Source organism: Babylonia areolata, chromosome 19 (assembly GCF_041734735.1).
Source record: "Babylonia areolata isolate BAREFJ2019XMU chromosome 19, ASM4173473v1, whole genome shotgun sequence".
Classification (NCBI taxonomy): Eukaryota; Metazoa; Mollusca; class Gastropoda; order Neogastropoda; family Buccinidae; genus Babylonia; species Babylonia areolata.
The window spans coordinates 60261208-60282780 of record NC_134894.1 but is presented as its reverse complement, the minus strand read 5'-3'; the positions used below and the strand labels follow the sequence as shown (position 1 = coordinate 60282780).

The 21573-nt window shown below is 40.3% G+C and overlaps 1 protein-coding gene across 1 annotated transcript in view; it reads right to left on the bottom strand.

Moving 5' to 3' along the window:
- Positions 1–6342: 6342 nt before the first annotated feature.
- LOC143294386 (clathrin interactor 1-like) overlaps positions 6343–21573 on the bottom strand; it is a 31845-nt gene continuing 16614 nt past the window's right edge. The window contains exons 12-14 of the mRNA XM_076605862.1: positions 15649–15793; positions 7129–7455; positions 6343–6515 (exon numbers count right to left, since the gene is read on the bottom strand). Coding sequence (XP_076461977.1) covers positions 6367–6515; positions 7129–7455; positions 15649–15793 — 621 coding nt within the window. The 3' untranslated portion in view covers positions 6343–6366. The remainder of the gene's footprint in view (positions 6516–7128; positions 7456–15648; positions 15794–21573) is intronic.

Below are 21573 nucleotides of genomic sequence, written 5' to 3'. Positions count from 1 at the left end.
GAGACAGACAGGCAATTCAGAAATGTGGATTACCACAGTGATCCTGGATAGACAGACAGGCAATTCAGAAATGTGGGTTGATACAATAGTCCTGAATAGACAGAGATGGACACAGACAGACAATTCAGAAATGTGGGTTGACACAATAGTCCTGAATAGACAGAGACAGACACAGTCAGACAATTCAGAAATGTGGATTACCACAGTGATCCTGGATAGACAGACAGGCAATTCAGAAATGTGGATTGACACAATAGTCCTGAAGAGGCAGAGACAGACATGGTCAGACAATTCAGAAATGTGGATTACCACAATGATCCTGGATAGACAGAGACAGACAGGCAATTCAGAAATGTGGATTACCACAGTGATCCTGGATAGACAGACAGGCAATTCAGAAATGTGGATTACCACAGTGATCCTGGATAGACAGACAGGCAATTCAGAAATGTGGATTACCACAGTGATCCTGGATAGACAGACAGGCAATTCAGAAATGTGGATTACCACAGTGATCCTGGATAGACAGAGACAGACAGACAGGCAATTCAGAAATGTGGATTACCACAGTGATCCTGGATAGACAGACAGAGACAGACAGGCAATTCAGAAATGTGGATTGGTCCCGAACAGAGACAGGACAAATAGTACAGGGGTGGGGGGGGGGGGGGGATAGTAAACTCCACTGATGGCTGTATGTTCTATTCTATTTGTCCAAATGACCAAAGCCGCTGATACCACCACCACCACCACCACCAAGACAGCCATGCAAATCGTGGTTCACTCTTAACGTTTATTTGATTTTCTTTCATGTGGTAACAGGATACAAACATTCCACTTCACCCAAGAGCAGTGCAGTTCACAGCAAGGTCAACATCAACACCCAACACATCTCTGACACACTGATTACCTTTGGAACAGAAGTGGTCAACAATAGGAATCTCTTGATACATTGTCGAAGATGTGCACAATAATACATACATACACACACACATACATGTGTGTGTGTGTGTGGAGAGAGAGAGAGAGAGAGAGAGAGAGATTGTAAACCTGCTTGTGTGTAATTTAAAAACAATCTCATCACTTTCTACAATGACATCAAATTTTTTCTCATGTATAAATCTAGTCTACTTCAGATATACACGTTCTGTGCCCAGTAATGCTTCAGTGTAGTTCCTGCCCTTTTACATTTCTGTATACATTATAACTAGGAACATAAAACGGTAAAAAGCAAATGAGAGAAGAGCGTCTCTCGTAATTCCTTTTGGTGCCATAATCAGGTCATAGAGAACATTCACTGACATGTCACTTGCAACCTCAAAGTTCAAACAAATAAACCACCAGGTATCCACAAGAAGTGCAGGTTGGGACGAGAGATGTTGGACAGGATGCAACTGCTCTGTCTTCACAAAAAAAAGAAAAAGAAAAAAAAGGGGGGATAAAGTGGAGGCTGATACACAATATACATTGAAAAGGATCAAAAGAAAAGTCTTCTGATATCAGTTTCAAGGTGTCAGAGCCTGTGGACTGATCCATATACAACATTTTTGCTGTTTAAAGGGCAGATGCCCGACCCTACGCACAAACCCAACACGCAGGCCTTGAGAGCCTGAAGTCGGTTTGAGTAAAACACTGACATGAAATAAAAATATTTAGACAAACAAATAAGTAAAATACACTGAAATACAGTAGAACATCTGGTATCACTTTCCTTCACTCATCATGATGAAAATTAAACATGGATCGTCTTTGTGTTGTTCAGTAATTTTTTTCTTTATTTCAAATAAACATTCTTATTTTCTGGGCGCAACGCCCAAGCCTTAAAAGTGCTTCGTTTTGATCGCATCCGCCTTTATTCTGCAGCGTCGGCTTCATCAATCCATTATCTAATTTCAAATCTGTAAAAATGCATGCAAAAATGATGACCACATGACAAGAAAAATGTGCAGGCAAGCTGAAACTCAGTAAAGTCTAAGTCAAAGAATGGAAGTTCTGAAGATGAAGAACAGAAAAAACTCCCTGCTTCTAATCCACAAAATACAGTACCAAAGCAATTCTTTACATGCTGTTAAGAAAAAACAGGCATGACTCACGTCAGTCAACTAAAATACAGGCATGACTCACGTCAGTCAACTGTCTCACTTGTCAGCAGCTTGCTTGGGATTGAACATGAAATGTTTGTTGTTTTTTAAACTCTATCATCACACTGGAAAGAGAAAATCTTCACAGAAAAGCAAAAGCAATGTGCTGCCAAAAAAAAACCAACCCAACAACAAACCAGCAAAAGACTGAATTTGTTTCTAAACAATTGTTGTGCTTGCTGTCATCACCAAATAGTACGACCACATCACTGCACTGTCGTGTGAAGATACCATCAACGAACTGTACATGAACAAATTTCGCTCACAAATGTTGCCTTGCAGATAGGAATGAGAAGTAAGCTCAACCAGAGTTCTGTACCCTTCAAGGTTAAAGTTCCCATAGCCTGTTACAACCATCAGGGCAGTGAATTGATATTCACTGTGTCTGGAGTTTGGCATAGGATGGTGGGGACAAATCCTCTCCTGCTGTTTTAACCATCCTAAACTGAAGGTCAGGGTACCCATTCACACCGACAAGCGTTTCGTCATGATCACAAAATTATGAAATCTTGTGTAGGTAGACTCCTGTCCACGCCACATATATTTTTGATGCATGGTATGCTGTCTGGCAAATACATTCAGAATTCTGCTTATTCTAAACAGCATCCTTACGTCAAAAGAACTAAACAAACAAAAACAACAAACTGAGCAACTGCCTTCTCATAACATACACAAAAAATCGATATACAACTGAAAAATGAGTGCATTTGTAAAATGTGAAAAAGATTCTTATACGTCCCTCCAAACACATGTAGTAAAACAAAGAAAGGAAAAACCCAAACTTCATTTTATTACCAAGACTAAGAGGATGGAAAAGCACCTATTATGCAATCAAAAATCCCCTTCTTTCTTCTACCTTTCTATGTTTTATAACTGTCTCGACAACTGGATTTCAGATATATATATATATTTTTTTATGTACAAGTGATAAAACATACTATGTATATATACATCAAACTGGGAGTGGAAAAAAAAGTTAAAACTCTGAACCAAATGAATACAAGTGATTTAATCTTTGAGATCTCTCATCCTGAACGATGGCACACACAATACAGAACACAGTCTATTGCAAGTCACACAACCTCGACAAGGACAACAACGGAATCAAGACCAGAGAGAAAAAAATGAAACAAGCCTGAAAAAACAAAACATCCTAAACCACAACGAATGGATGAACTGAAAGAAGAACAAGAGGCAAAGCCTTCATTGCTCACAAGCAAGTCCTGTTGTACAACAAAACTGAAAACACTGACGGGTGGACAGGAGATGGGGGGTAGGGGGTTATGATAACAAACAAATGACAATCCAAACCATATTTCTGCTCAGCTTCAGAGACGAGTGTTAGTCGAACGGAAAGTTATGCGTAGGAAACGGAACAATTCTATCTTATGCTGGCTACATGGATATGGGTATTTCATTGTTTTACAATCATACATCCATGTGCTGGCCAAAGGGATATGGGTATTTCATTGTAATCATACATTCATACGCTGGCCACAGGGATATGGGTATTTCATTGTTTTACAATCATTCATCCACCTGTTTTAAACACTCCCTGTCTTTAACATGACTTTTCAGCTTCGATAAATCAAGTCACACACATGAGCCAAAACTGAATGACACCTGAGGTTCATTCATATTATAGGAGAGACAGAGGAAGAATTGATGGGTACACCAGCATGCTGACTTTAAAAAAAAATTAAAAAATCCCACACAATTTGGCCTTTTTACCTCAATGGCCTGCTTCAGAACTCTTCCCAACCATCAAATCTCTGAGAAAACTATGGCATCAGAACTATAAACATTTTTTTTTTTTACAAATCAGTAAAGATCAAAAAAGTCAAACAAAACAAACTGACACAAGTTCATTGCAAAAGTCCCCACTCATTATCCTTATAAAATCTCAAATGGTACTTTCCATCTAATCTGCCAATACTGAGAGGGACTGACAGAACCACCGACAATACAAAACATGCACACAACACCCTCTTTCCTGCTGGATGTATGAGCATAGCAATTACTTTTGTAGACAGAGCAACTGTCTGGCGGCTTGCGGTGTCCAGTCAGGTGACGTGTCGCAGCCAACAACATTTCTAGTTTATGATCGGCTAATATTATCAGTACTGGAGCGAGACTTGTTTAGATGACACCCCCTGCCACCAAGGAGAAAATAAAAACAACCAACAACAAAAAAAAAAAGACAAAAAAAAGACCAAAAACAACAGAACAAGAAACAACAACAAAAACAACCCCACAAACCCCCCCCAAAAAAACTGTACAACAGAAACAGAATATAGAGCTGTTGCTTCCATTTTGAAAACAAAACAACAAATCATATACAGTACAACCTCTTTCCCCCCCTTTTCCTACAACACCCTATGAACACACACACACACACACAAAAATAAAATTAAATAAAAAGAAGAAAAAAACAAAACAAACCAGAAACACACACAAACACATACAGAAACCGTGGAGAAAGGATCACTGGTTTTTTCAATGATTTAAAAAAACAGAAGAATGCCATTTCAACGTTTTAATACAATACAAAATTATAACAATAAAAAAAACAACAACATTCATTGCAAAAAGTGATAACTGACCCATCCGTTCTACATACTTCACAAGTTGCTAAGGACCACTTCATAAAAGCAGGTATATTTTGATAAAATGTTTAAAAAAAAACCAAAAAAAAACCAAAAAAAAATGAAACAATTCAAATTATACAAAACTACCACTGACCTAAACAACGAACACACAGGCACACTTGCACCTACAGCAGCTTGAAAAAGAACTCATTTGAAAAATTAACATACTATCAGCCAGAAATTGATGACAGCCGTGAATTTCCATTACAAAGGATGGAAGTGTCAGTGCAAGAAAGCTCCTCCAGTTATGAGTGATGCTCACTACACAGGCTGCATACACCGCTGTTTGCCGGAAAGTCAGCATCCGTTCACCACGCCTCTAAAAAATAAAACCGCAGAGTAAGTGGTCCTTAACTTTTTTTGGTGAACCCTGTGGTAAAGGAAGCATGAATAATACAACAAATCAACGACAAAGCTGAGCCTTTAAAAAAAAAAAGAAAAAAACCAGACCAGAACCAGGACTGTACATCAACAGGTCAAACACAGAGTAGCAGCACAACCAAGCCGTTTCAACACAACAGCGTGATATGCCGGGTGAGACAAAGAGTATCACATGTAGACCAACAGGACTTTATGCCGCTCTGGAGAAACAATCACTGCCTCAGGAAATAGCATAATTTCATTCCAGATAAAACCGAGGAAAACGTGCTTCGGAGATTAAACAAACGATTTATTGCACAAAAGCTCTGGGGACATTTGAAAACTACAAAACAAAAGTATTTCTGAGGTATGGCAAAATACTCGTTTACAATCAATCCCGGATTCATTCACAAGAGAAAATACTTTGCATACCATGGACATGAAAGTAGCTGATACAAACTGCTACACTTCTCGGGCTTCTCAAAAAAAAACCCCCCAAAAACAACAACAAAAAAACCCCAAAAAAAAAAACAAAAAAAAACCCAACCCCACATAAACACAAGTATGAAAACCACACACTCACACACACACACATGCACATACTCATACGCACAATCAAACACACATACATACATACACACACTTGTGCTGTGAATTTTCAAAAAATATGTACCCTCAAAGAACCTATAAAACAACAAATAAAACAAACATAGCAACAACAAAAGAAGACATACTGTAAAAAAAATGTGCAAAAGAAATTCCATTCACCTTCAAAAATATGCACACCCACATGAGAATCTCTCTTGCTACTCGTTCAAAGTTGAGGTGTTCAGATAACATTTCCCCTGTGAGCATTCACCACAGCAGAGGGATAGGGGAAATTTACTGGGACTAAGAGGTAGGTATACAAACTAAAAAAAAAAAAAAGTACAAAAAAATAAATAAAAAAACCCCTCTGGAATGCAAGAACTGCAAAAAAATAAAACAGTGGCGCTTCAAAGCTGACAGTGTTCATCGGAAATCCTTCCAACATTTCATATTTTGCCTGATCAGCTCCTGAGAATTCTTTCCCTCATTTTGTGCCCCCCGCGCCCCCCCCTCCTCCCCCCCCCCCCCCCCCCCCCCAAAAAAAAACAACCCAACAACAACAAACAAACAATCTGTTTGCAGCCTTCAAAGTGGCTTCCCTTGCCTCCGTCTGCCCCTCCCCTCCCCCATCACTGCTTGATGTTGCCGAAGGAGGAGAAAGCCTGGTCTGTTCGCTGTTTGAAAGCCGACTGCATGGCGTTGGCGTTGGCGTTCTGCATCCCCATGGCGCCCGTGTTCATCGTTCCCATCAGGCCAGGCTGCATGCCCATGCTGTAGCCTGCACACACACACACACACACACACACACACACACAGTGCAACAAAAACGTCTCTGTCAGTTTTCTCTTCAGTGTATGTGTGTGTGTGTGTGTGTGTGTGTGTGTGTGTGTGTGTGCTCAAGCATGCGCACATGTGTTCATGCATGTGCTTTGTCATTGACTGATTTCATTTGTCTTGCTTTAAGTCTTGATTATACAGCCGTGTATTGTTAATTTAAGTTGTAACCATTTTTCCCCATTATCAATATTAATAATGGATACTTGCTGAGTGCTTTTGTTCCTAAGAGGAAGCTAAAAGCGCTGTCCAATAAATATTACACATGCAACATTACTTACAAAAGGAATGATAACAGTAACAATAACATCAACAGCAACAATGATTTGACACACAAAAAACATTAAAAACAACAACATATCCAAAGTCTACATACTGCATTATCACACTCACTCACACACAAACACACACACACACACACAGAGACCAGCAACCCAACACCCCTCACACCTTTTTTTAATAAAATACTCTCCGCACACACACAAGTTAACATTACAATTACCATTATCCTCATCGTTATCGCTAACATCATTATCACCATGAAGGCAGAGACTGACCCATCTGCTGCCCCATCAGGGGTCGAGGGGGCCCCATCATGCTGATGCCGCCAGTGGGGCTCTGCAGACTCATGGAGGCCATGCCCTGGTTCAGCCCCGCCATCCCCCCTCCGCCCCCTCCCAGCATCCCCTGGTTTCCCATCATGCCTGCTGCCGGCGCTGCTCCCATCATGCCCTGGCCTCCTCCTCCTCCTCCCCCCATCATGCCTGTGGCTGGCATTCCCATCATGCCTTGCGGCGCGGTGGCGCCTCCCATCATGCCCTGCTGGGCCGACCCCGAGCTCATCATGCCTGGGGCCATGCTGCCCATCATCATCCCTTGGTTTCCTGCAAGAAGAAGAAGAAGAATGAATGCACACGCCTTGTTGGCACTGACCGACTGTGAATAAAGCTCACAGAGAGCCCTAAGCAGGTATCAAAGCTGAAAACTCAACTTAAAAAAACACACAAAAAAAAAAACAAAAAACAGAGAAGTGCAAAATTCACAAAAAATTTAAGGACCACTTAGGAACTTGAAGGGCATCATGAAATTATGCTGATTTTTATTTCTGTCTTTTTTTCTTTGTCAAACAGCAATGTATGCCACCAAAGTAATGAGTCTCCACTCAACCAGAGGTGCTTCCTTGGATATGCATTTCCATTGTTTGTCATGAAAATCCATGACTACTGATTATAAACCAAAATGAATCACTGTCTATTTTCCGATCATACATCAAACGAAATTTTCAAGCTGTTCTTGGCGCACATATGCCATGTGTATATTCAACGAGAGTTCATATACTGCTTGCATGATTTGAAATCATCTCTTGAGTTGTTTTTTTCTATAGACATTTTATCACAATAAACCAGCTTTAATGAAGTCCTCAACTTTTTGTGAATACAGACAGACAGCCAGACAGACGGATAGGTAGGTAGGTAGGTAGGTAGGTAGGTAGGTAGATAGATACTGTGATGCAAGACAAAGAGTCAGACATCTGCAAAAATACAAAAAATATTGTAACAAAATATCATAAAAATAAACCCATTCTTCTTTAAAAAAAAAAAAAAAAAAAAAGCACATGAGACTGCCAGCAGTGCTGACTATTGTTATTATATATATATATATATTATATGGAATTACACAAGAATATTATACTAGTATCAAATCTAAATGTTTATAATATGCACAGGTGCACATGAAAGGGAAAGGTGAGGCTGTAAACCATGAGCACATCAAACCCAATCATTGGGGGGGAAAAAAAACCAAACCTGCTATTAACACTGAACTTCACCACTTCTACAATACTCAGATTTTCGGTTAAATTCTGAGCTCAAATCGTTTCTGGGACAAGAAAGAGAAATGCACATGAAAAGCCTTCACATTCTGGAGTGTGACAAGGGCAGTGAATACATGACAAACGTTACTTCCTTGCCACTTTTGAGAAATGACAAACTCAATCTTTCCTAAGAACTCCCATCCCCCAGTCCAAAACATGTTTTAAATGAAAAACAAAAACAAAAAAAAAACAACAAAAAAAACCCAACACCTCTTTTAACCATGAGGAACATTTGTCTTGACAATCATTATTTTCAGATCACAAATCTCATCTCTGAAATGGTCATAGCTTTTTTAGAAAGAAGATAAAGGTGTTTGTTTTTTTCCCCCCGATAAGGATCCAGTCATACCCAATCTTCAACACACCATAAAATGTTCTCAGATCCCCCTTTCCCACTCTCTCCTGGAATATGTTAAAACTTAAAACACCAACAGAACGATACAACAACAGCAAAAAAACATAACTGAAGGCAAGGCAGCTAGCGCTCAACAGAAGTGACACAGAACGTGTATGCAACAAAATAAAAGGAACAAAAAGCAGCTGATATTAACAACAGTGATGTCACCTGACAAATAAGGTAACCTAAACCCCACAAACATAGCTAAAATATAAATTACAACTGCCAAATACGAAAAAAAAAAAAAAGAAAAGAAAAAGAAAAAAAAAGAAGAAAAAGATAATAAGTAATTCACAATACTGGTAAGTTGAATTAAACCTGTCGAATGGTAAACCCAAAATTGACAAAGAGGTAAACAAAACCTGTCAAAAAAGGAAAACTTAACTTGAGAAAAAGGTTCAACAAAACTTCACCAAAAAAAAGGTAAACAACACCCAAAATAAAACTGAACATGGCAAAATGCTAAACTGAACCCGATCTGAGAAAAAGGTAAACTTTCGAAAAGGTAAGACTAAAACTGACAAAAAACACTCCTCTTGTCCATTTCACATGTTCACAATAAACAATTTTTACATGCACACAACAATGAACCTGCTTCTTTTCTTCCAAGAAGAGAGAAAAAACAACAACAAAAACATGACTTAAGAACAAAAATCCTTCAATGCTATTTGAAACCATCACACTGATGGGCGCAATAGCCGAATGATTAAAGCGTTGGACTTTCAATCTGAGGGTCCTGGGTTCGAATCATGGTGACGGCGCCTGGTGGGTAAAGGGTGGAGATTTTTACGATCTCCCAGGTCAACAAGTGTGCAGACCTGCCAGTGCCTGAACCCCCTTCGTGTGTATACGCAAGCAGAAGATCAAATACGCACGTTAAAGATCCTGTAATCCACGTCAGCGTTCAGTGGGTTATGGAAACAAGAACATACCCAGCATGCACATCCCCGAAAACGGAGTATGGCTGCCTACATGGCGGGATAAAAACGGTCATACACGTAAAAGCCCACTCACGTATATACGAGTGAATGTGGGAGTTGCAGCCAGCGAACGCAGAAGAAGAAAAAGAAGAAACCATCACACTGCTTGCCAAAGAATCAGATGCATCAAAACAATGTCTTCACCTAAAAAAAAAAAAAAAAAAAAAATCAAATTCTATATGTTAAATGGTCAGATGCAAATGTGCTGTGCAGTGTTTCATGAATGCCAACAACAGACAAAAAAAACTGTTTTTTAAAGAAAAGAACGATGCTCTGAAATGAACTGAACTGAACACACAGGACCCCAAAACAGCTGACCAGGAAAAGTAAAACAGACACCATGCCAAAGTAACATCCGTGACCACATCAGATATAACTAATTATAACTGTTCTATCATGGGGAACAACTGGGAGAGAATATTACCAAACGTCTTCACAAAGCACATACACATGTGCATCAAAACCAAGATCATTAGGGTGGAAAAGAGATTCCAATAGATTAATTGACGAGTCACTCTTCATTTATACAACCCCCCCCCACCCTCTCCCAAACCCTGCCGCCCCCCCCCCACTTCCCCCCAACCCCCAAAACAAAAAACAAAATACACTTACAAAAATAAAACCCAATCCAGAGACTGAGAAAGCAAGTAATCCCCCACCCCCCCATGGTGTGACACAGTGAGCAACAACAATTAGTGCTCGCTTCAAGAACTATGTCTGATGTTTATATGTATACCAGTCTTCATTTGATATACTTTTTTCTTTTTCTTTTAACAACATTCTGTTCTTTGTTGGTTGTATATTGTTTCCTTTTTTCTTTCTTTAAAAAAAAAATAAAAGAAAAAAAAAAGTCCAGAGTTGCGAATCTGTCTTATCATTTTTTTGTTTGTTTTTCCTACTGCTGTTTATGTAAGTACATATATATATTATTATGTATGTTATAATGTAAAATCCAAATAAAAACAACAAAAAGAACAACAACAACACACACACACCAATCAGACCTTGTGACTGATTTAGGTTCCATCTTTAAACAGTTATTCCAGAGGGCAGAGGCTGCTTGAGCTTTCTTCTCAAGTTTATTTCAGATATATCTTTGAGTAAGTGATCAGGAGGTAAAAGGTCTAAATCTTACTAAAATCTAATGGTGGTTTGAGATGTCAACATGCAGATGAGCTGATTGATGTTTATCAAAAAAACAACAAAAAAACCAACAAACAAACGACTTGTGTGCTAGTGATGACTGCACAAAATTGACGGTGGGACCATCATAAAAGAACAATTTCCAACTGACTTCAGACCGTAATGATACATTTCGAACTTCATTCAAATGACAAAGACTTTTCCAAAGAACTGCAAAGCTCTCTCTCTCTCTCTCTCTCTCTCTTTTCAACAGGGGTTCGATTTTTACACATGTCTATCAGACAACAATGAACACTGATGTGAACACTCAAACTGGTGTGTGGTGGATGCAAACCTGCTTCACATACAACAGCACTGAATAAGAAAAAAAGAAAAAAAAAAGACCTGAAAAACTGCTTATGACTGCATTAAAAAAAAACAAAAAACATCCAACACACACAAAAAAACCCAACAAACAAAACCAACCAACCAACAAAAAAGGGGGACCATGCTCACACACCAACAACCTTTTCTTGCATTGCTGTCACTACCATAGGGTTCCCTATGCCAGTGACTAAAAACGCGATCACACCCTTTCACATCTGGATGGAAGTGAAGATTCTAACAGTAAAGTGCCTTTTCGCAAAGACGCAACACCATGCTGAAAAAGAACCACCAACCAACACCTGCCCAATTTTTCCACAGCGCCATCTTCTTTTTCTTTTCTTTTTTTTTTAACCTTTTAACTCTCTCTCCGGACGAAGGAATGCGTGAGCATTCCTACACAAAACGTATTCAGATTCGGACGAAGGAATGCAATAGCATTCCCCGAAAGTAAAATTCCATCATGCGCTGTACACGTGATTTTGTGATCAGCCAAGCAGAGTGCGCTATTCTGGGTCACTCCACAATCAAACAGTATGACTGGTCAGCCTGGGATGTGTGGCCCGTCTCGCACACACGCTGAAAAAGTCACTGACCGGTCGTCTGCTCGCGTGCCAGCCAGTTAGCAAAGCGGGCTCTTCTCAGAATGCTGTGAAACGAACAAGGCAGTGACGGCAACGTTTTAGGGCTGCCGAAGTACTTGAAATGCTACAAACTGAAGGGTCGGACATTGAAGAGGTGGATGATGATGAAGAAGAAAGCGAATTTAATGCAGAAAGCGAGCATGGGTATGGTGATTCGGGGTGAAAAATTGGCAGTATTTTCTACATATGGCAAAACTGTAAAAATAAGATGAGAAATTTGATTTTTTTTTTATATGTAATAGCTCAACCTGTAATAAACCAGTTCTGAAAGTTTCATTTTCTTACTCTGTATTTTGTATTTTTTGTAATTTTTTTCCCAAACCCTTACAAATGGGCCGTCTGTGGGCAAAAGCAAGGGAGAAAACTTGTCGTCCCGAGTGAGTCAACAAGGGATCAAGGAGATAAGAGGACAGAGAACCAGGAACATGCAACCAGACCCCATTCACAGCAACACCAGCATCACACAGCATGCAAAAAAAAAATAAAAAAAATAGCAGGGTTTAAAGGTAAAAGGCCGGTACACACCTGTGTTTCCAACTTCTGGGAACCACCTTACATAGCCTTTGTGTTGGGACAGCACAGGCATCATCATAAACACTTTGTTAGTAAAACAACATTGAGAAAAGCAGTTCAGGAGGTTGGCGCACATCAAACGTGGTGTAACGTGTGTGTTCTTCAGCTTAACATATGCTCACAATGTGCGAATTTCTACCACTCACATTCAAAGGAGTAAGAACTTATTAGAATGTATGTTGGAAACTTTAGACAAAACGAAAGCAGCAAATGTCCCAGGGACTGTCAGAAGAAAGTTGTGACATTAAGAAGAAATTAACAACACAACTATTATTGCTATGTTTCTGGAAAACTGAGCATAAAAGGCTCTAAATTCTCACATAAAAAAAGAGAGAAAGTTTTTAAAGGTATCCCCTACAGTTGCATGTAAAGTGTTTACTATATTTAGTTTGGTGGTGGGATGCATGTGTGTGTGTGTGTGTGTGTGTGTGTGTGTGTGTGTGTGTGTGTGCCCAGTGAACACCACTGTGTTGGAAATGGATTGTATGGAGAGAGAAAGATGACCTGCATCACACAAAAACAGCTTTTCTTTGGATGGAACAAAGACGTATAACAATACTCATCTACACAGCAAAACTCACCAATACAAATAACTGATCATCATATAAAACAAGGAATAAGTCAAAGTACAAAAAAGCAAACAGACAATAAACAATATCACGAAAATAACAGAAAAATACATATTTTCTCAAAAATGCGGATAACAATAAATTACATGTACACCATCAAATACACATACCATGTAAGTCACTTGAATCTGTAAAGATTGCATTTATACAGCCACTGAGATATCCCCATATGTCATTCAAATTTTTGTCTTCAGAAAAGAAATCTTCAGGATTTATCTGAAGAAATAACAACAAAGAGACAGAAACATACAAAAGGAACCAGAGAGAAGATGACTCTCAAAAAACAAACCTAAAATAATGACTTGGAGAAAAGAGAGTAAGTCATTAGATTAAGGGAGAAAGGTAAGAAGTCAGGAGGAAAAAGAGGGAGTGTTCTGTCTCCCCCCCCACCACACACACACACAAAAAAAATACCACTCAAAATTTCACACACACTTGATTTTTCCCCCGTGTTTTTAGCGTATTAATGAAGCATAATCATAATACTGCAATGTGACCAAGTGAAATGCAACACACAAATAATGCATAAATCCATGGCAGCCAATTTTTGACTGGCCCTGATTAAGTTCCACCAACACTTCATCCTTTCTCAGCCTGGCTCAGGATAGCACTGTCAAACAGCTGTGCAGTGTGCTGAACCGAACTGTATAGTACTTTTTTTTTGTCCTGACAGATTCCTCTGTGTGAAATCCCAGCTGCTATTCCTGGAGAGAGTACATCGCCTTAGCAGTTTCTTTCATTTTATTTTTTTTATTTATGTCTGCAGGTGAACTGGTTTGACTATCAAAGTGGATTTTCCTACAGAATCTTGCCAGGGACAAATCTTTTGTTACGGTGGGTTCTTTTACGCATGCTTCATGCATTGCTACACATCCGACTTTTGTTTATCGTCTCAATCAAATGACTAGCATTCAAACCACCCCTCAAGATCAAATGGTCAAGTGGGGAAGGGAGAAAATTCTGGCGAGTGAGGCCTTTGATCCCGCACGCTCAGATTCTCTTGCTTCCCAGGTGGATGCAGTACCACCACACCATCACTCCAGTCTGCTGTAAAGGGATCCCACACAGGGATAAAGGGATCGGATCAGCACACACACACTGCTATGAAGAGATCAATCCACACTGTCATGAAGGGAACAGATATGCCAACCCCTGTCAAGTGTTTGTAGGAACTATCAGGAAATCTGGTAGGCACTTCTTCTTCTGCGTTCGTGGGCTGCAACTCCCACGTTCACTCGTATGCACACGAGTGGGCTTTTACGTGTATGACCGTTTTTTACCCCGCCATGTAGGCAGCCATACTCCGTTTTCGGGGGTGTGCATGCTGGGCATGTTCTTGTTTCCATAACCCACCGAACGCTGACATGGATTACAGGATCTTTAACATGCGTATTTGATCTTCTGCTAGCATATACACACGAAGGGGGTTCAGGCACTAGCAGGTCTGCACATATGTTGACCTGGGAGATTGTGAAAATCTCCACCCTTTACACACCAGGTGCCGTCACCATGATTCGAACCCGGGACTCTCAGATTGACAGTCCAACGCTTTAACCACTCGGCTATTGCGCCCGTCTGGTAGGAACATTTTGAATTTGGTTTGAACACTCAAGACTCCACATCAGCCAACGGGCACAGATGCTGTTTGACCGAGAAGCAACTTGATTCAGCCATGTTCTCTCTTGTTCAGGCAAACGATTAAACTGATTGGTCCACTCAATGCTGTTGCAATGTAAACACGAACGTGATTAGCTGAGCATCATCATGTGAGACCAAGGTTAGAAGCGACTGTCCTGGCCTCGTGACTGATAAGTCTAGAGCATCTGATTAATACTAATGTTACGACAGGAAAGCATGTGACCATGATATGTAGTTGAAAATGAACTCGTTGGAACAACTTTGACGGCAAAATCGTTACAGTTGGCATCTCTGAGGGAACAACCCATACACTGCTATGACGAGATCAACCCACACACTGCTATGATGAGATCAACCCACACACTGCTATGACGAGATCAACCCACACACTGCTATGATGAGATCAACCCACACACTGCTATGATGAGATCAACCCACACACTGCTATGATGAGATCAACGCATACACTGCTATGATGAGATCAATTTACACATTGCTATGACGAGAACAACTCACACACTATGATGAGATCAGGATGAGATCAACCCACACACTGCTATGATGAGATCAACCCACACACTGCTATGATGAGATCAACTCACACACTGCTATGACGAGATCAATTTACACATTGCTATGACGAGAACAACTCACACACTATGATGAGATCATGATGAGATCAATCAACACACTGCTATGACGAGATCAATCCACACACTGCTATGATGAGATCAACGCATACACTGCTATGACCAGACCAGTCCACACACTGCTACGAAGAGATCAACCCAAGCACACCACTATAAAGAGACACACTCACGGAGACACACCACTCACCAGTGGCAGTGGTGCCGGGGGCGGGTTTGGTCTGCTGCATCTGGTTCATGCTGGGCGTCATCATCTTGCTCTGGCGGCTGCCGGGACTCAGTGCGTCCAGGCTGATGTTGACGTTGGTGTCAGACCACGTGCTGGGCATCGTTTTCTGCAGGCAGCACACCAACACAGGGCTTTACACTACACAGTCAACGCTCTCTTTCGCATGTTCATGTTTCAACAAGGGCTGAACACTGAATATAGAGAACTACAGAATGGGCAGTGAGTAGCTTCAACCAACATTGTCAAGAACCAGCTGAACACTAAGTCCTCAGGATAGTCAAATGATAATAAGCATGCAGACATTAAGGGGGGACTTGGCGTGCATTTTACTAGTATTTTTATATCTCGACTTCTACTAAAGCTATTGCCATGAAATTTTGCACATAGACAGCAAAGTGGATTTGGAGCTAGAATACAAAGTTTCAAATGTTCATGTTACATAGAAATAATTTTATGATATTTTTTCTAATTTTTGTGCTGTCGAAAACGGGTATGTCTGCTCCTCATCTACAGTTTGCAAAGTTAGGTAGTATTGAAGCTAAAATCATAATCAATACAAAGGACATGAATAGAAGAGTGCAACAGACATAAATTAGTATGTATAAATGTACATAAATGTAAATACCATCACCAAGACTTTGGAGAAAATTGACAAATGTAAATAATTATTTTTAACCTAACATTAAAACTGTCCAAGATCCATACTTTCTAATGGTATCCATACTTTCTAATGGTTTCATTGCACTCAGAAGCCATTTTTCCATCTATATGCAAACTTTCAAGGCAATATCTGTTTTAGAACTTGTACAGTAAATGAGGGCAGTACATACATATGGAATAAAAAGTTGTTTTGAGAAATTTGACTCCAAAGATAGAATTTAATGTGGACAAATGAAAGGAACAATTTTCAATAGTATTAATATCATTTTCCAATAATTATCAAGTATGATACCTTGTCAAGACATTCTGTACAGTTTTTTCTATGTGGCACTGGAAATCAAACACTCAGAACTGCCCAGGCCCATACACCTCCCCTTCTCTTTCTTGTCTTTCCTGGCGTTCCATGCGTCACATCATCTCTATTTTCTTTCTCTTCTCTTTCTCCTTTTCTGATGATTTTCTGCTGGATTTCACCACCCTGGCAGTGTCCTCTTTCAAAACAAAGTCACCCAGAGTGCTTCCTCCCACAGGCTCCAGTTCCATCATCACATCCAGCAGGGCCAAGGACCCTTTGTTGACCTCCCTCAGTCACCCTCAGGCTCTGAAACACATGATACATTACACTTTTTTTTGCACAGCTTCATAGATTTGTAACATATACACACATCTGTACAAGCAGTCTTACACACACACACACTGAACAAACACATAACCTGAAACACACACATACATTGAATAAACACATCTCATACACATACACAATGAACAAAGCCGTAACCTAAACACATTCAAACACACAGAATAATCACACACACACACACACACACGCACACTATGAATAAACACATAACCTGAAACACACACACACTAATACACCGAACACACTCACAGCCACACACACACACACACACAAAACACTCAATATGAATAAACACATAACCTGAAACACACATTAATACATCAAACAAACTCATAACATCACACACACACACACACTGAATAAACACAACCTGGAACACACACACTGATTGAATAAACACATAACCTCTCACCCCCCCCCCCCCCCACAACACACACACAGCCCCCCACCCACTCCCTCACACCACAATCTAATTCAATCTCTCTCCTCTCACACTTCACAAATTTGTGTAGACACGCCCACTTTCATCTATAGATCAATAATGTATTGACTCGACCAACATGATACAGAGTTTCTGAGGACCAGGAAGAAGTATGAATGATAAAGAAAACGAAAAATAAACAAAGAAATCAACGATTGACTTACCGGTTCTTTGCATTCTGGACACAATGCACCACTGGAAGCGATGAGAGACTGAAGGCAGCTTAGGTTCATGATGATGCTGAGATCATCACTTCTCACTTCTTCTACAGCTTCCTCTTCCAGTCTTTGTTTATTTGGTGGGTCCAGACTCTTCTTCTTCTTCACTAGAATCGAGACACTGCCTTCTTTTTTAGAAAAAGTCAAATAGTTGTCCATAAGCGGTTTGCACTAACGACGAACGTGATTGGATGGCTCACAGGTGTACGAAGTTGACTGCATGTTCTGGCTCGTGACTGTAAGCTCTAGAGCTTTTCTGATTAATACTAATTTTTCTACGAAGCATGTACCATGCTATGAGTTGATAATAACTCGTTGCAACATCTTTGACGCAAATGTACATTGCAAATCTCTAGAACACCATAAACTGCTAATGACGATCCATCCCACAACTGCTAGATGAATCAACCACACATGGCTATGAATCAAGTTTACCATTGCTAGACGAGAACACTCACACACTTAGGAATCAATGAGATCAATCACACACTGTATGATGGGGATCCACTTATTGCTATGGAGTCACGCAACAGTGCTATGCCAACATCAACACTGTTACCGAAGATCACCCAGCACACTTACTATCAAAGAACATCAGGAACAACCACTCACATGCATGCCGGGGTTTGGTATGCGCATCTGTCATGCTGGGTCTCATCTTGCTGGGCTGAGGCTAGTGCGTCCAGCTTTGTGACGTTGATGTCAGACCATGTGCTGGCAATGTTTCTGCAGGCACACCTACACGGCTTTAACACACAAGTTCAATCACTCTTCGCATTTTCATGTTCAACAAGGTGAACACTGAATAAGAAACCACAAAATGTGGCATATACCCTTACATCTGCAACATAAGAGAAACAATACAGAGTCAGAAATGGATCTAATAAAATACATTCTGCTCAACCCAAGAGGAAATAAAAAGCTCAAACTTTTCACATGTCATGACAGTGACAGGAAACACCCCCATTCCCCCATATTATACCTAACAGACAGACACACCTACAGTATTGCTTTAAAACTCCATATCTGAAAATCACACCCCCTGGCTGCAATAGCATAGTGGTCAGAGTGTTGAACTTTCAAACTAACAGCCCTGGGCTCAGGTATCCTGGTGGGTAAAGGGTGGAGAGTTGTCCAGTCTCCCAGGCAACATATATGCAGGCCTGCTAGTACTTCAACCCCCTTTGAGTGCATGCACCCAAAGATGATAAAAAAAAATACCCTGTGTTAAAGATCCTGTGATCATCAATGCTTGGTGGGTTATGGAAATGTCAACATGTCCTGTGTGCAAGCACCTAAAAATGGAGTATGGCTGCCTAAATGACGGGGAAACAACAGATATAGCTGAATATCAACTATAAAACTTCAAGCAACCGTCAGCCAGCAAATCTATCCAATGTGTCACCAAAAGCCTGTTCCCCTAGACTGAACACTGATTACTTGCATTGAATATATATATATATATATATATATATATATATATATATATATATATACTTCAGTTTGAACTGAGAGGAACGATATAAAGCACATCCATGCTTCTCTACCTGCCCTGGGAGAAAAGCAAAAGAACCATGTTACTGATACATGTAAGATGATAACTGGCCTATCAGATTTTAAGAGAAAATCACATGCACAGTATACATTTCCCAAACTGAGCAGATTCACTTGCAGATATGGGAACTGTCTAAGTAGGGGGAAGGAGGAGTAAGTTACTAAGTGGAGGTGGGTTAGGAAGGAAGGGAGAGGTGCATGTTTACTGTAACAAAAATCAAAGGCAGTTAATTATAACAAACATTGTGAAGCTGTGAAGAATTGAGGATGGTCAGGGTTTAGGGTCATGGTTCCAGGGAGGGGCGAGGGGAAGGTGAAGGTCAGTTGAAGACGATCAGGGTTCAAGGTCATGGATCCAGGGAGGGGTGAGGGGAAGGTGAAGGTCAGTTGAAGACGATCAGGGTTCAAGGTCATGGATCCAGGGAGGGGCGAGGGGAAGGTGAAGGTCAGTTGAAGACGATCAGGGTTCAAGGTCATGGATCCACTGAGGGGTGAGGGGCGGGTGGAGGTCGGTCAGCTCAAGATGATCAGGGTTCAGGGTCAGGGATTCAGGGAGAGGGGCGAGGGAAGAGAAGGGCGGGAGATCAATTCATTCCAGGCATGTTTGGAATCAGAGCTAGTAGCATAATTAGAAGGTGAGGACCTGCGAAAACAGAAACTCTCCTGTAAAAATAACAATTAACGTCAGGTTACAAAGTGTGCTGGGGCAGGTGGGGGTGAGGTGGGATGGTGGGGGGGTCCAGACTTGTGGTTAAAAGGGCATTTAGTTTCCTGCTGCCATGATATGAAAATACATTATCAGCCCTGTTTCAAATGGGAACATCACAGAATGTTTACTGACAAGTAACACCCTCTTTTTTCCCCTTTCTTTCCACTCCATGTAAAAATGGCATTTAGTTTTACGCTGCCTTGATACAAAATTACAATTTCAGCCTTGTTTCAAAGAGGAAAAATTGTAGAATGTTTCATAACAAGTACAACAGAATGTTTAATAAAAAGTAAATCCTCAGTTTAGTTTCACTTTCTTCTTCCTCTATTATCTGTTGGGTTTTTTTTTTGGTTTTTTTTCAGATTTATTTTGTGCTATAGAAATGATTTCTGATCTGAAACCATCACATTCAGCACTAAAATTCTTTCTTGTTTGACAGAACCCTCCCCCCCCCCCCCCCCCCCCCAGTCACACCCATAACTGAAAAGATGCGCTGTGTAAAACTGCAGCACTGTCATCAGCAGTACACACTACTGACTTAACAAAGGTGGTGGGAGAGGGGGTTGAGTGGAAATCACAAGAAAAGCAGCAGAGGTTGGTTAACGAACAACCAGGTGGGTGAATGAACGGCGACCCAAACCCAAAACAAACCTGCAGGGTGGCCACAGTGTTAGTGTCACTCACACTCTCTGTGCTGCTGGAGGTAACAGAAGAGCTGGTCACCTACGTAATAAACCACTTCACTTTGTGACATGATCCTTGACACAACAGACAGCACACACACACAAAGCACCTTCCACAATCAAAAACTCATGTTTTACATAGCAAAACTGTCAGCTAAGACCCCACATTCACAAATTCTGTGCTACAGAAATCATCCACGAACTCCCACCAGGGTTCCCACAGACTAAACAAATATTCCATACTTTTTTCCAGACCAGAATGAAAGATGTTCATCCCGAGAACAAAGCCAAACTGAATCAAAAATCTGTTTCCTAAACCGCCCATGAAAGAAGCTGGTAGATATCCCCATGTCAATGTAAATTTTTCATCACTTTTTATTCATTCATTTTTTTGCTTTTTTTTTATTGTTTCTCAAATGCATAAAGCTCTTTGTTAAACAGAACTGGTCAATAATCTTATTTAAATTCCAAGACTTTTCCAGACCCTGAAAGGCTACAGATATTTTCCCCCCCAAGACTTTTTCAGCCCTGAAAATGGTCCCCTCATTTTTCCCAAGGCTTTTCAAAACTTCCATGACACACTGCAACTCAGTAAGCACGTCACTTTCCGAGACACATGTACGAAACTGATCCAAACAAAGCACAATGCACGCATACAAGCAAACATGTACTCAGCAGCAGCAGCTTTTTAAGAATAAAAAAGCACACACAGACACACACACACACACAAAATCTAGACCAAAATAATCATATACAACCTTGTAACAGACTGAACTAAAATCAAGACTTAAAAACCTTTATAGCAAATGGCTAAAGCCAGACACATTTTGAAGTACCAAGAAAAAACATCATTGAAAATAAACACATAGAGAGCATAATAACTTAAAAAAAAAAGATATAAACTTGGCTTTAAAAAAATATAACTTAAAAAAAAAGTGTCT